The sequence below is a fragment of the Bison bison genome, unplaced genomic scaffold (genome assembly GCF_000754665.1).
Source record: "Bison bison bison isolate TAMUID 2011002044 unplaced genomic scaffold, Bison_UMD1.0 scf7180017863955, whole genome shotgun sequence".
NCBI classification, from domain to species: Eukaryota; Metazoa; Chordata; class Mammalia; order Artiodactyla; family Bovidae; genus Bison; species Bison bison.
Genome location: NW_011494527.1, coordinates 849,835 through 862,082, shown reverse-complemented (window position 1 = coordinate 862,082; position 12,248 = coordinate 849,835). Strand labels below are relative to the sequence as shown.

At 37.6% G+C, this 12,248-nt stretch overlaps 1 protein-coding gene across 3 annotated transcripts in view; it reads right to left on the bottom strand.

Moving 5' to 3' along the window:
* RCOR3 (REST corepressor 3) overlaps positions 1-12,248 on the bottom strand; it is a 53,030-nt gene that overhangs the window by 40,534 nt on the left and 248 nt on the right. For 2 of the 3 annotated variants that reach the window (XM_010833883.1, XM_010833885.1), the window contains exons 2-3: positions 3,274-3,351; positions 640-692 (exon numbers count right to left, since the gene is read on the bottom strand). In XM_010833883.1, coding sequence (XP_010832185.1) covers positions 640-692; positions 3,274-3,351 — 131 coding nt within the window. Of the gene's footprint in view, positions 1-639; positions 693-2,719; positions 3,071-3,273; positions 3,544-12,248 lie in introns of those variants that run through there. The other variant, XM_010833884.1, reaches the window with a different exon arrangement.

The window sequence follows — 12,248 nt, the reverse complement described above, 5'->3', positions numbered from 1 at the left end:
TTTTAAGCCCTTTGTGAATTATTTCCTTCAAAATTTAAAAATCTTAAAATATTTCTTTAAATAAAAAGTTTAGTTTCTAGGTCTTTTAGGTTAAAAAGTCAGAGAATTGTCTCTACTTAAAAAAATTTTCCCTTTTGGTAAGTATTTGCTAGAGTAATCCTAAGGCTTTCAGACCTTTAAGAACTCAAAAAACAAAAACAAAAACAAAAAAAACAAACCAGAGGTACTGAGAGACAAATGTTCAAAAAATGTTCTCAAAAGCCCTTGAGATAAATAATGCTTATAAAAGCAAAATCTTTAATGATGAAAGGTCAGACTTTGCTACAACCTCCCAGGTAGCTCAAACAGTAAAGAAACTGCCCGCAATTCAGGAGACCTGCGTTCAGTCCCTGGGTTGGGAAGATCCCCTGGAGAAGAAAATAGCAACCCACTCCTGCCTGGAGAATCCCACAGAAAAGCCAGATGGGCTACAGTCCATGGGGTCACAAAGAGTCAGACACGACTGAGCAACTAACATTTTCACTTTCATAAAGTTGGTTGAACTTAAGCACTTTCTTAAGACAGAAACTATCATGAGATGTTCTTTGGATCTGATAATTACTGAGGCAAACCTCAATATTAAAATGTTTCTGTACATACCTGTTCCACATTGTAGCCATGTTTCTCCTTTGCAATTGCAATATATTCATCCACTGTAACGAAACAGTGTTATATAATTAATTATTCTCATTTACTTCTTCTGCCCAGGTTGACTTTGCTTTTTTAACAAAGCAAAATTTAAAAACAATTATACTCTAGGGATTAAAAAAAAGCCAAAGTCATTTTCCATAAAACATCATAAAAAAGACCTTCACTTCTACATACAGGATCAGAAGCTCACTTGGTTTAAAATTTTACTTAGTATGCCTTATCTCCATGACCATACAGCATATACTTATTAAATTCACTGACATGACTAATTATTTTTGTATTATAAAAAGATCCATCTGTGGTCAGTCAACAGAGCCTAATTATAGTGTAAAATATTAGGTAGCTTCTATTGCAATATTTATTTAGCGAGACTTAGCTATTTAAGACCTCATCTCATGTTAAGAGTTTTCCCAAAGCTTTTACCTTCCCATATTTGATTACTGTATAAAGGATGGTTTATAGTTTTGCCAGTATAGTAACAATTTAAACATGTTTTAGTATGACTAAAATTTTCTTCAGCTCCTCATGCTAGCTATACAAAAGGTACTTATATATTCCATTTTCTTTCATCCTCAATTATTATAATCAAGCAAATAGTTGTTTAAATAAGCACAGCTTCTATTATGACATAAATATACAGGCTATTTCAAGGCCTTATTGCTGAGAAACCTGCATTTCACATTTAGGACTCATTTTTATGCAAAGTCTTTCTAAATCCTATACAATACAAATATATAAATTCTTTAAGCACATTTTTGAGAAGCAGTGGTTAAGAATTCTGATCCGAGAACAGCTAGCTCATCTACCAAGACTTGATTCCCAGCCCTGTCATTTGTTTTTGGACTTTAAGCAATTAACTTGACCTTTTTGTATCTTAGTTTCTTCACTATAGTGAAAAAATACTACTATTTTCAGTACTATTCTTCCTAGGATTAAATGAGCTAGTATATGTTAAGTGCTTGAAGCATCTGGCCCATTTCAAGTACTTCCTAAGAGTTTGCTGTTATTAACAGTACAGTACAGTTTAATATATAAATATGCTATTATAACAATAATGCTGTTGTATTAACAACTAATTTTTATGGATGTTACTGTATCTCCCTAAGATTGCAAGCTTTGGAGAAAATCCAAATACTATTTTCTATTTAGAACTCATAGTATTTAAACATATGACAGATCTACATACATGCTGATTAACAAAAATGTCTTGTAGTCCTATAAATAGAGAAGGCTAAATAAAACCAATCAACCTGTGGTTCCCAGCCTTGGTTATGCATTAGGATCAGCAGAAGAGTTCTAAAATAGCAAGTCCTGGCTCCACCCTCTAAACTTTCTGATTTAATTAGTTTGAGGTGGAGGCCAGACATCAATAGTTTTTTTTAGTTCCCCTAAGCAAGTCCAAAGCACAGCCAGGGATGAAAACCACTGCCCTAGACCTTCACTGGGATATTCCAGGTGGACACACCACTGCAGGACATGTTGGCTTTCTGAATTTTGTTTTCCACTTTGCTAAGAAATACATCATTATATAAAACAGTGCTAAAAAGGCAAAAACCAATGACACACTGATGGTCAGTTTATGAATGAAACTGCCTATAAGGAAGACTAAACTGAAAAAACCTGACAATCTCTTTCAGGTTCCTCAGTACACAAAATGTACAATTTTGTGTTTTCAGTTAAAAATACCTCAAGGGCATTAATTCCTAGATTACCAGCTAGACTTTTTCCTGGTATTCTGAAGCTTGTAAATAGGAAGAATTATCAGGTATGCAAAATAACACTCAGTTTTCAATTTTTAGTTCTCTTACTGCATTAATAAGTATGACTAGACATACTGTGCACATGATATACATGACATCGTTAATTTTCATGGGACTAAATAAACCAGCATGGGACATCTTTTGATATTTGGTAAATATTTTAAAAAGACAAACTTATTTTACAGCTGCTAAAATAGCTGTTCAGTGATTTTTGTTTTAATAAATCAAATGATAATTGAGTGGAGGGGTGGGGATCTTAGTTTTGTTACCTGCACGTTTCCTATATCTGATGTGCCGCAAAGGATCAGGTCCGCTACATCACACTGAAGTCTAAAGCCACACCATGATTCAAGAAGTGCATGGTCAATGATCCAGAAGGTCTCCGTCCAGAAATGGAGAGCACAAAGATGACCTGATCGATGGCTGCTGAAGTCAGTTCTTTCCCCTTTCCTCTTTAAAATGGTAATGATAGTGGGCTCTTGGAAGTTTGAAGGCATTTCTTTACAGCTTCATACACTGAGGAATAGCCTGTGCAGATGTCTACATTGTAACTCCCTCCCCTGCTTCAGGATTTAAGCAGCAATGCCATCAGATCCTAGGTTTTTTCAGTCTTCCTGGGCCTGACACAAATTGGAATGATCAACCCACTATCTTTCAAAAGGAAAAACATTCTAACATAGCAAGCTCCATCAAAAAAACAAAATAAAACAAAGGCAAACTATTTCTTAGGAGATCTAAGAGATCCAAAAACAAATATAAGTTGCATTCTGAATTGGTTGATTGATTGCCTACTTACATAGACATCCAGTTTCAGAAAACTTACATTTGGCATCTGGGATACTGTGATATGGAGACCACACAAGCATTCCTCCATTGTCTTTATCTGTGTACTTTGTAGCACCTGGGGAAAAAATTATTTTGAATACGATGAACTTTATTCACATTCAAAATAAGTATAAGCAAAATAAGCTTTATTTCTATTTTAGTACAGTACCTGCAAAAGACGACAAAGAAACAAAGTACAGGAAAACAAAGAATAAAAACAGATTTACACTAAATATAGTAAATATATCATTTGTGGATATGAACAAAATTTTAGAAACACTGAAGCTTACCCTCTTTAAATTAAAAAAAAAAAAGACTTTATTATAAAGTACATTTTATATCCCTATTTCTCGACAGGTAATAAATCTGATTTAACCTTTTATATGTTACTTGTTGTTTAGTTGCTACGTCATGTCCAACTCTTTTGTGACCCCATGGACTGTAGCCCACCAGGCTCCTCTGTCCATGGGATTCTCCAGGCAAGAATACTGGAATGGGTTGCCATTTCCTTTTCCAGGAGATCTTCCTGACCCAGGGATCGAATCCACATCTCCTACATTTGCAGGATTCTTTACTGCTGAGCCACCAGAGAAGCCTATGTTACTTAAGAATTATTAAAAATTCCAGAGAAGCCCATATCTTACTTAGGAGTTATTAAAAACTCTTGACTTAAAAGCACATACCTCAGGTGATAATTGTTTTGCCCCATATCTAAATGGGCCAAGATCATTATAATTTTTGAACACTTGTATCTACTTTTTATGGTTTCTATTTAATCTTACTCCCTTGCTAGGAGTCTGCCAGTTACTCCTTTTTAGAGTTAATTACTTCTTATATTTACAAACATTTGTACTCTGTGTAAGAGAAAAACAAAGTCAAAACATGTAAAGGTAATAATGCTATTTCTTCTTAATGTAATCTGAGAGTCTACCGCTACCTAACCCAGAAGCATACTACTGCTATTTATAATTTATGTTATAATCTAAAGAGTCAGGAAAATCAAACACTATTGAAACTGCATGTAAATTAAGAAAAGACAGAATGAACAAAAGGCCTAACACAGTTATCCCCGAGCCAAGTCCATGCCAGTAGGTTCTGTCTTTAAATTCTTGGTGGTCTTTTTCTGGCTTCTTCCTAATTCTTTGGTGCATTCAAGTTAATTAAACAGTATGAGCTGTTGATAGCCATCAGTAATTAATGACTAGAATTTCAAAATTACTCACAGAAAACATTAATAGAAATCTGAAGTTAAACTGTAATCATTTATGAAGTTACAAATAATTCAGAATAAAAACCATTCATTTCCAAGGGTAAATGCAACTATTACTATACTCCCAACTAGAGACTTCATCTATCAAGCAATAAGATCATTCAGTAGTTCTTTATTTAAGCTAAACATTGTTATGTATGTTTACTATAAAGAAAAATTAGGGACAGAGAAAAAAGAAATGAGAGAATACTGTAACTGCTAAGTCACTTCAGTCGTGTCCGACTCTGTGCGACCCCATAGACGGCAGCCCACCAGGCTCTCCTGCCCCTGGGATTCTGCAGGCAAGAACACTGGAGTGGGGTGCCATTTCCTTCTCCAAAGCATGAAAGTGAAAAGTGAAAGTGAAGTTGCTCAGTCGTATCCGACTCTTAGTGAACCCATGGACTGCAGCCTACCAGGCTCCTCCGCCCATGGGATTTTCCAGGCAAGAGTACTGGAGTGGGGTGCCATTAAGTATTAAAAAAATCATAATTACAATATAAATCTAAAAGAAAACCTACTGCATTTTGTCGTAAGTATCTTTAATGAAAGGATGAAAACAGGAATTGAGAATTTAAGGAAATCAAGTTTGAAGGATATTATCTAAAATTTATATTCACTGAAAATAAATTTTAAGCTATCTTTTTAAAACTCTAATATTAAGATATATATTTAATTTTTAACCTCATAAAACAAAAACACAAAAGCAGAATAGTTAAACCACTCAGGAGAAACAGACAACTTGTCTAAGTTGGTCAGAAGTCCTTATTTAATAAAACCTTATTGCTATTTCTGGGCCTCCCTGGTGGCTCAGTGGGTAAAGAATCTGCATGCAATGCAGGAGACCTGGGTTTGATCCCTGGGTTGGGAAGATCCCCTGGAGAAGGGAATGACAACCCATTTCAGTATTCTTGCCTAGAGAATTCCATGGACAAAGGGGCCTGGCAGACTACAGTCCATGGGATCGCAAAGAGTTGGACACAACTGAGCAACTAACACTTACTGCTATTTCTAGTGAGTATCCTAAATTTCAGTTCTTTAATATGGGACTGATTCTTTTTCACAATGGATTGTGATGCTAATTTAAATACCACTTAATAGAACATGGAATGCAACAAAGGAAGGTTTCCATTAAGTCTTGAGTCTAACCAGCATACATGTTTAATATTTAGACATATTTCCTTGCATCTGATCCTTGTATTACAAAAAGCTTGAATTAAAGTATTTTCATTAAATATCTCTTCTTAAGCTGATATGAACTATTTTTCGTACTCTTGCTCATGAAGAACAGTTAAGTTTCCTCATAAATTCTTTTCACTGTAATTAAGAGCCTGATCCTCTGACAGAAACTGGCATCCAACTGTGGGGACTAATAGCTCTTCTAATGTGGGTGTATGGTGTGTGTGTGGCAATCGCGTCTGGTGGCAGAGAATGCTTACTTGCTGCTGCTGCTAAGTCGCTTCAGTTGTGTCCGATTCTGTGCGACCCCATAGATGGCAGCCCACCGGGCTCTCCTGCCCCTGGGATTCTGCTGGCAAGAACACTGGAGTGGGTTGCCATTTCCTTCTCCAATGCATGAAAGTGAAAAGTGAAAGTGAAGTTGCTCAGTCGTATCCGACTCCTAGCGACCCCATGGACTGCAGCCTACCAGGCCCCTCCATCCATGGGATTTTCCAGGCAAGAGTACTGGAGTGGGCTGCCATTGCATTCTCCGGAATGGTTACTTAGGCATTTCATAATGTTTTTGCCCTAGCCAATCATATATGTGCCCAAGTAGGACCAAAAGATGACTGATTTCTATAGGAAACCAGATATATTTTAGCACAATGGTTAACAGAGTAATCACTATAGAGTCAAACTCCAGGTGTGAATCTCAGCTCTACCACTTCCTAGCTTTGACATCTTGAACAAATTTACTTAACTTTGTGTGCCTCAGTTTAACCTATCTTTAAAAATAGGGATAACGAGAGCACCTTCTTCACAGAGTAGTTAAAAAATGATGTGAATTCATATTCGTAAAGGACTTGGCATATGGTAAGCACTACCTAAGACTTATTGTCATTACTACAATATACTTACTGAAGATAGTTCTTTAAGTTCCATTCTTAGTCTATGCTGGAAAGGCTTCTTCTTATCAATCAAAAATATAAATGAATAAAATCTCATGGGGCTCTAACTCAAACAGCCGATGACCTCTCTTACCAACCCTTTGAAAATGAGACTGAATAGCTAAAATGACTTATTTTATTGACAACTCAGCCTGATTCCTCTCCTATAAAGAGTAACAGAAAGTAACTTGCATGACTAAAAACAATTTACCTCTCAGGATGACTTGCATTCAGTAAAGCTTTACCCTTTTCATCATAAAAGTTGAAGTAAACCAAAATACTTTTTAAAGGACATAAGCCAAATGTTTATTTTGCTTTTATCTGTAAAAATGTTTATGATTATACCTCAAGGGCCAACAAAGGTCCATCTATTCAAAGCTATAGTTTTTCCAGTAGTCATAGATGGATGTGAGATAGTTGGATTGTATTATAGTTGGATTATAAAGAAAGCTGAGCACAGAAGAATTGATGCTTTCAAACTGTGGTGTTGGGAGAAGACTCTTGAGAGTCCCTTGGACTGCAAGGAGATCCAACCAGTCCATCCTAAAGGAAATCAGTCCTGAATATTCATTGGAAAGACTGATACTGAAGCTGAAATTACAATACTTTGGCCACCTGATGTGAATAACTGACTCACTGGAAAAGACCCTGATGCTGGGAAAGACTGAAGGCAGGAGAAGGGGACGACAGAGGATGAGATGGTTGGATGGCATCACCGACTCTATGGACGTGAGTCTGAGTAAGCTCCGGGAGTTGGTGATGGACAGGGAAGCCTGGAGTGCTGCAGTCCATGGCGTTGCCACAGATGAGTGACTGAATAACCAAAGAAGTTCAATTCTCCTGAAATCTTTCAGAGCCCCTTAACTACAGTTGGTAAAGTACATGTATGAGACCAATTTGGGGAAAACCAACAACAAAAACCATTTTGATTAGGATTTCTATACCAATAGCACGTTTCAAAGAAAGTACAAAAATATAAATCTATTTCTTTTCAGATTTTCTTTAACACAGTCAAACTAAGGATTTTGATGGAAATCATGGAACAAATATTCCATATAAAGAACTTAAATACGGAGATCAGTAAGACACTCCAAAATTTTTAAATTCTATTTATAAACTACACTCTGAACTATATATACTTAATTCATCGATTTCACACTGAGGTAAACAACTTTCCAAGGGGTACACAATCAAGAATAAGTTTTCTGAGAACCAATTTTCAGAACATCAACTTCCCTGTTTTCTTTTCCAAGACAATCTGCCTGAGAAGTCACCTGCAGTCTAAGCTATACACTTAAGCTACTTCTGACCTTCTTCACAAATTTCCTTCCCTCACTCAAAAAAGAAAAAGAAAAATGGCAGGTCTTTCATACAACCCAAATCTTACAAGAGTACATTGCCTAAAATTTAAAAACCACTATGATGCCAAACAAATATCAGTAAAGCTCTCCTTTACTCAAGGTACCATGACTGTTACAATCTTAATTAATTATGCATTAATTGTAATAACTCCAGACAGAAGAATTAAACATTTAGAACCTCATGTTCACAAGAGTACATATTATGATAGTACAGAAACTGGACAGGTGATGAATAAAACACTTTCAAGAAAAGAATGTTTTATAAAATTCTGTGAGGAACATGTATGGCAATTACAAAAATTTATACATTTTATAAAACAGATACTACCACATTGCTAAGTATTTACATTTAATTGGATGTGTTTAAAATAAGTTTATAACAACTCTATTTCAAAGTGTTAACATTTTCAATACACTGGAAATTATATCTTTCAACTAATAAACTCAATGACAAATAACAGATATCAACTTAAAAATACGTGAATCTGGTTTTCAAATTTCTTTTATGAGTAAGCAACAAAATATTTTGAAGGCCACTGCCTTATACATATTGAGTTCAGCTCAGTTGTGTCTGACTCTTTGTGACCCCATGGACTACAGCACGCCAGGCTTACCTGTCCATCACCAAATCCCACTCAAATTCATGTCCATCAAGTTGGTGATACACACTAATTTTTACTTAATCTTATCATATAGTTAATATCATCTCCCTTTTACAAATAAGAAAGCTAAGGCCTGGACACATTCAGTTCATCCAAGGTCACAATGCCATGGTGGCTAAAAGGCATATGATAAGAGCTAAGACTCTTAATCACCACGCAAAACTGCTCCTCATGATGTAAGTGTAGTCAGAAGGCACTACAGAAAAGTTGGGCTGGCCTAGCAACGAACCAAAAGGAAGAGAGTCACAAAAAAGAGTCAAAAATCTGCTTAGTAAATTTTTATAAAGGCAGTTAGCAATGGTCCGTTAACTAACATAAACTGTTTCTAACCTAACAACAATAATTCCAATTTAAGTCTCAGTTCACTCATGTTTTCTAAAACACTCATTTTAGTAATTCTTTCTGTGCTTAATTTCTATCATTATCACTATCATCTCCTCCAGTAAAAATATCCTCCACGAAAAAAAAAACCTTTTTAATTTTCCTATATTCTGATCATACTAATCTTGATACCGAAGAAATTTTTCTTCCAAATGACTTGAATGGCTATGGGTGAACAATCATGAAGACAGACTGAGTGGTTTATAAGACTAAAGACAATAGTATGTAAAAGAGAAAAGGAGAGGAGCTGACCATTTCTCAATTTCTATCATTAATAAACATCTTTTCTTTTTTCTTCTCTTCCAAAGAAATATGTTGAAGTTATGACCCAATGGTATTGATTTGATATGGAGTAAAAACTTCACACAACAGCACAACACTTAGAATAAGATAAAGCAGTGTTCTACGTTGAACAGCACAGAGACTCAAAATTTCCTTGTAAAAAGTATTTTAATAATGACAGTCTACATTTGCTTGACAAAATTTGCCTGTAACTACAGAAAAGCCCACCTAAGTTTAGATAAGTGGTTTTAATTGTACCCTTGGGTTCAATATTCTGCAGATTATTGAGGATAAAATGAATACAAGCATACCTTATTTTATTGTGCTTCACAGCTATTGTGAATTTTTTTTTTTTAACAAATTCAAGGTTTACAGCAAGCCGGTGTCAATCAAGTTTATCAGCACCATTTTCCAATAGCATTTGCTCATTTCTTGTCTGTGTCACATTTTGGTAATTCTTACAATATTTCAAACTTTTTCATTATTATTATACTGTTATGATGATATGTGATCTTGGATGCTATTACTGCAAAAAAAACTACAACTCCCTAGAAGCTCAGATGATGGCTAGCATATTTTAGCAATAAAGCATTTCTTAATTTAGGCATGTACATTGCATTTCTGGACCTAATGTCATTGTACGCTTCTATACGCACTGGGAAAACAAAAGATTCATGTAACTTGCTTTACTTGTGACATTCGCTTTATTGCAGTAGTCTAGAATCAAACTCGCAATTATCTCTGAGGCATGTCTATAGATGAATTTAAAGAATATGACATCTATCCTTATTCTAATAAAAAGCATCAGTGATAGTCTGAGTAAACTTAATGAAAATGTAACTTTAAAAATTGCAATATTTGTGATTTTTCCCTCAAATATTCCACTTAGGCAAAATATGCAAAAATATGATGGTCAAGGAAATTGGGTAATACAAGTAGTGGCCATGTGAAACCACATAAAAAGTACTCTGCACTTTAAATGAGCTATTTTTCTAACTTTAAAATTGGCTCTAGTATTCCTTTGCTTGAAATCTGTTCCCAAAATTGCTATAGGGATCAGGTCATGGCCTGCACACATCTGTTTTAGCATGAAGTCCAGCTCTTTAACACAAGACCCCTCATCACCTTGTGTCTATTTGTTGTTTATGAAATATAAACCTACCTAATGGGACAAAAAGGCATGTTTATTATGCTGCTGAGTTCTAACTGGGAAATAAGTTTATCAATTCCTAAAAAAGCGGTAAGCCAAAGAAAGCCCCAAATCAGAAAGATATAAAGATATGCAGAAGCATTCCTCACGATTATGAGGAATGATAATTTAAATTTAACCTCCAAAGAGTAACTGCCATTTGCCCACTCATATAACCTTAGCAAGAATTCCCTATTTTTATTTCCATTTTACAGCTAGGGAAACTGAGGCTTCGGGAGGGCCAGTGACTTGCTCAGAGCACAAAAATAAGACCTGAGTGATTAATTCAGTCTGTCTTAAGCCAGAGTAAGCTTCCAAATGTCAAGCTAAAACCCGAGGCAGAAGTCATGTGGAAGTGCTATTCACCTACTAGCTACATTAATAAACAAAATTTGTTTCGCAACATTTAAAATTATTTGAAGCCCTCCAGCACACACACTGATAGCTTTTGAATAAAATTTATGAAGTCATGTCATTCAGAAGGCAACTCTTGACTAGTAAGCACTCCTGAATCATTGTTTTTACCTACTGAAAAATAACCTGCACTGACAATCCTATTTTACCCTCTCATTATTTTACCCTTTCCTTTAGAAGAGCTGCCTAAACCCTAAACTTCTTTAAACGGTTGGTAAATATCACTCTGCATCGCAGCAATGGGCAGAAGGATGAAAATACCCACGGATAAACTGTAAGCAAAGAAACATGCTATCTTCCCTAAGAAAATACAAGTAAGCCCCATTAATATCTAATACAGAATTCAAGAGTTCGACACAGACACATTACTATAAGTGGGCAATGGGCAAGGAACTGACCAAGTGCAAGGGGCAGGGGGTAGGGGGAACAAAACCCTTCCAAGTCTGCCCAAAGCCTGAACTGAAGAGGGTCTGGGGTGGGGTGGGGAGGAGGAGACACGCTCCACTCCGAGAGGCTCCAACAAGGGCGCTTCCATATGCGGAACTCTCGCCCAATCCCCGACCAGGCTCAGATCCCGTGACCGCCAGGGAGCCTGTTTGGAGAAAAGTAGACAGGGAGCCCGCAAGCCGGGCTGGCAGAGGACGCTGGAACCTGGCTGCTCGGGGAGAAAATGTCTCCTTGGCAGCTGCGGTCACTTGTCCTGTGGTCTCACTTCCCCGGGGCTGGCTCTGGAGCGAGGTGTGCCTCTGGCTTCTCCCCACCCTCTTCCCCCAATCCCTTTCCCTCCGCGGCTCCTACTCCGCAAAGCGGTCGCCACCAAAGCTACACCACCTAGCCAAAAAAGAAAAGGGAAAATAAAAAAAAGAAAATCCCGTGTGTGCGCCCGCGGGTCAGGCAGGGCTCGCCCTCGGCTTCGGCCGGTGACAGCCGCCCGGGGATCGCAGCCAGGGCGGAGCGCGGCCCTGGGCTCCCGGGGGCTGGGTCGGGTGGCCACTGACATCTGCACGGTTCTTCCACTCACAGCCCGCACACCCTCTCCTCCAGCTCTGGGGCCCGCAGCCGCTCCACCCCCGGCCTCCGACCCCCCGATTTCCCCGAGGGCCGTCTCCCTCCGCTCACTCCAGGATCAAGGCGAGTGGAAAGGTGAATGCCACCAGCGGGCAAGTGGCCTCCAGGGGAACCATATTAACCTTGCAAGGCACGCATCTGCCCACACGCCCTGTGTCACAGCCCTGCCAAGCGTGACATGACAGCCTCCCGCCAGAGATGCCTGCCCATCCCAGTCCCGCATCTCCTCCCAACCGCACACCCGGACCCCAACCCCGCC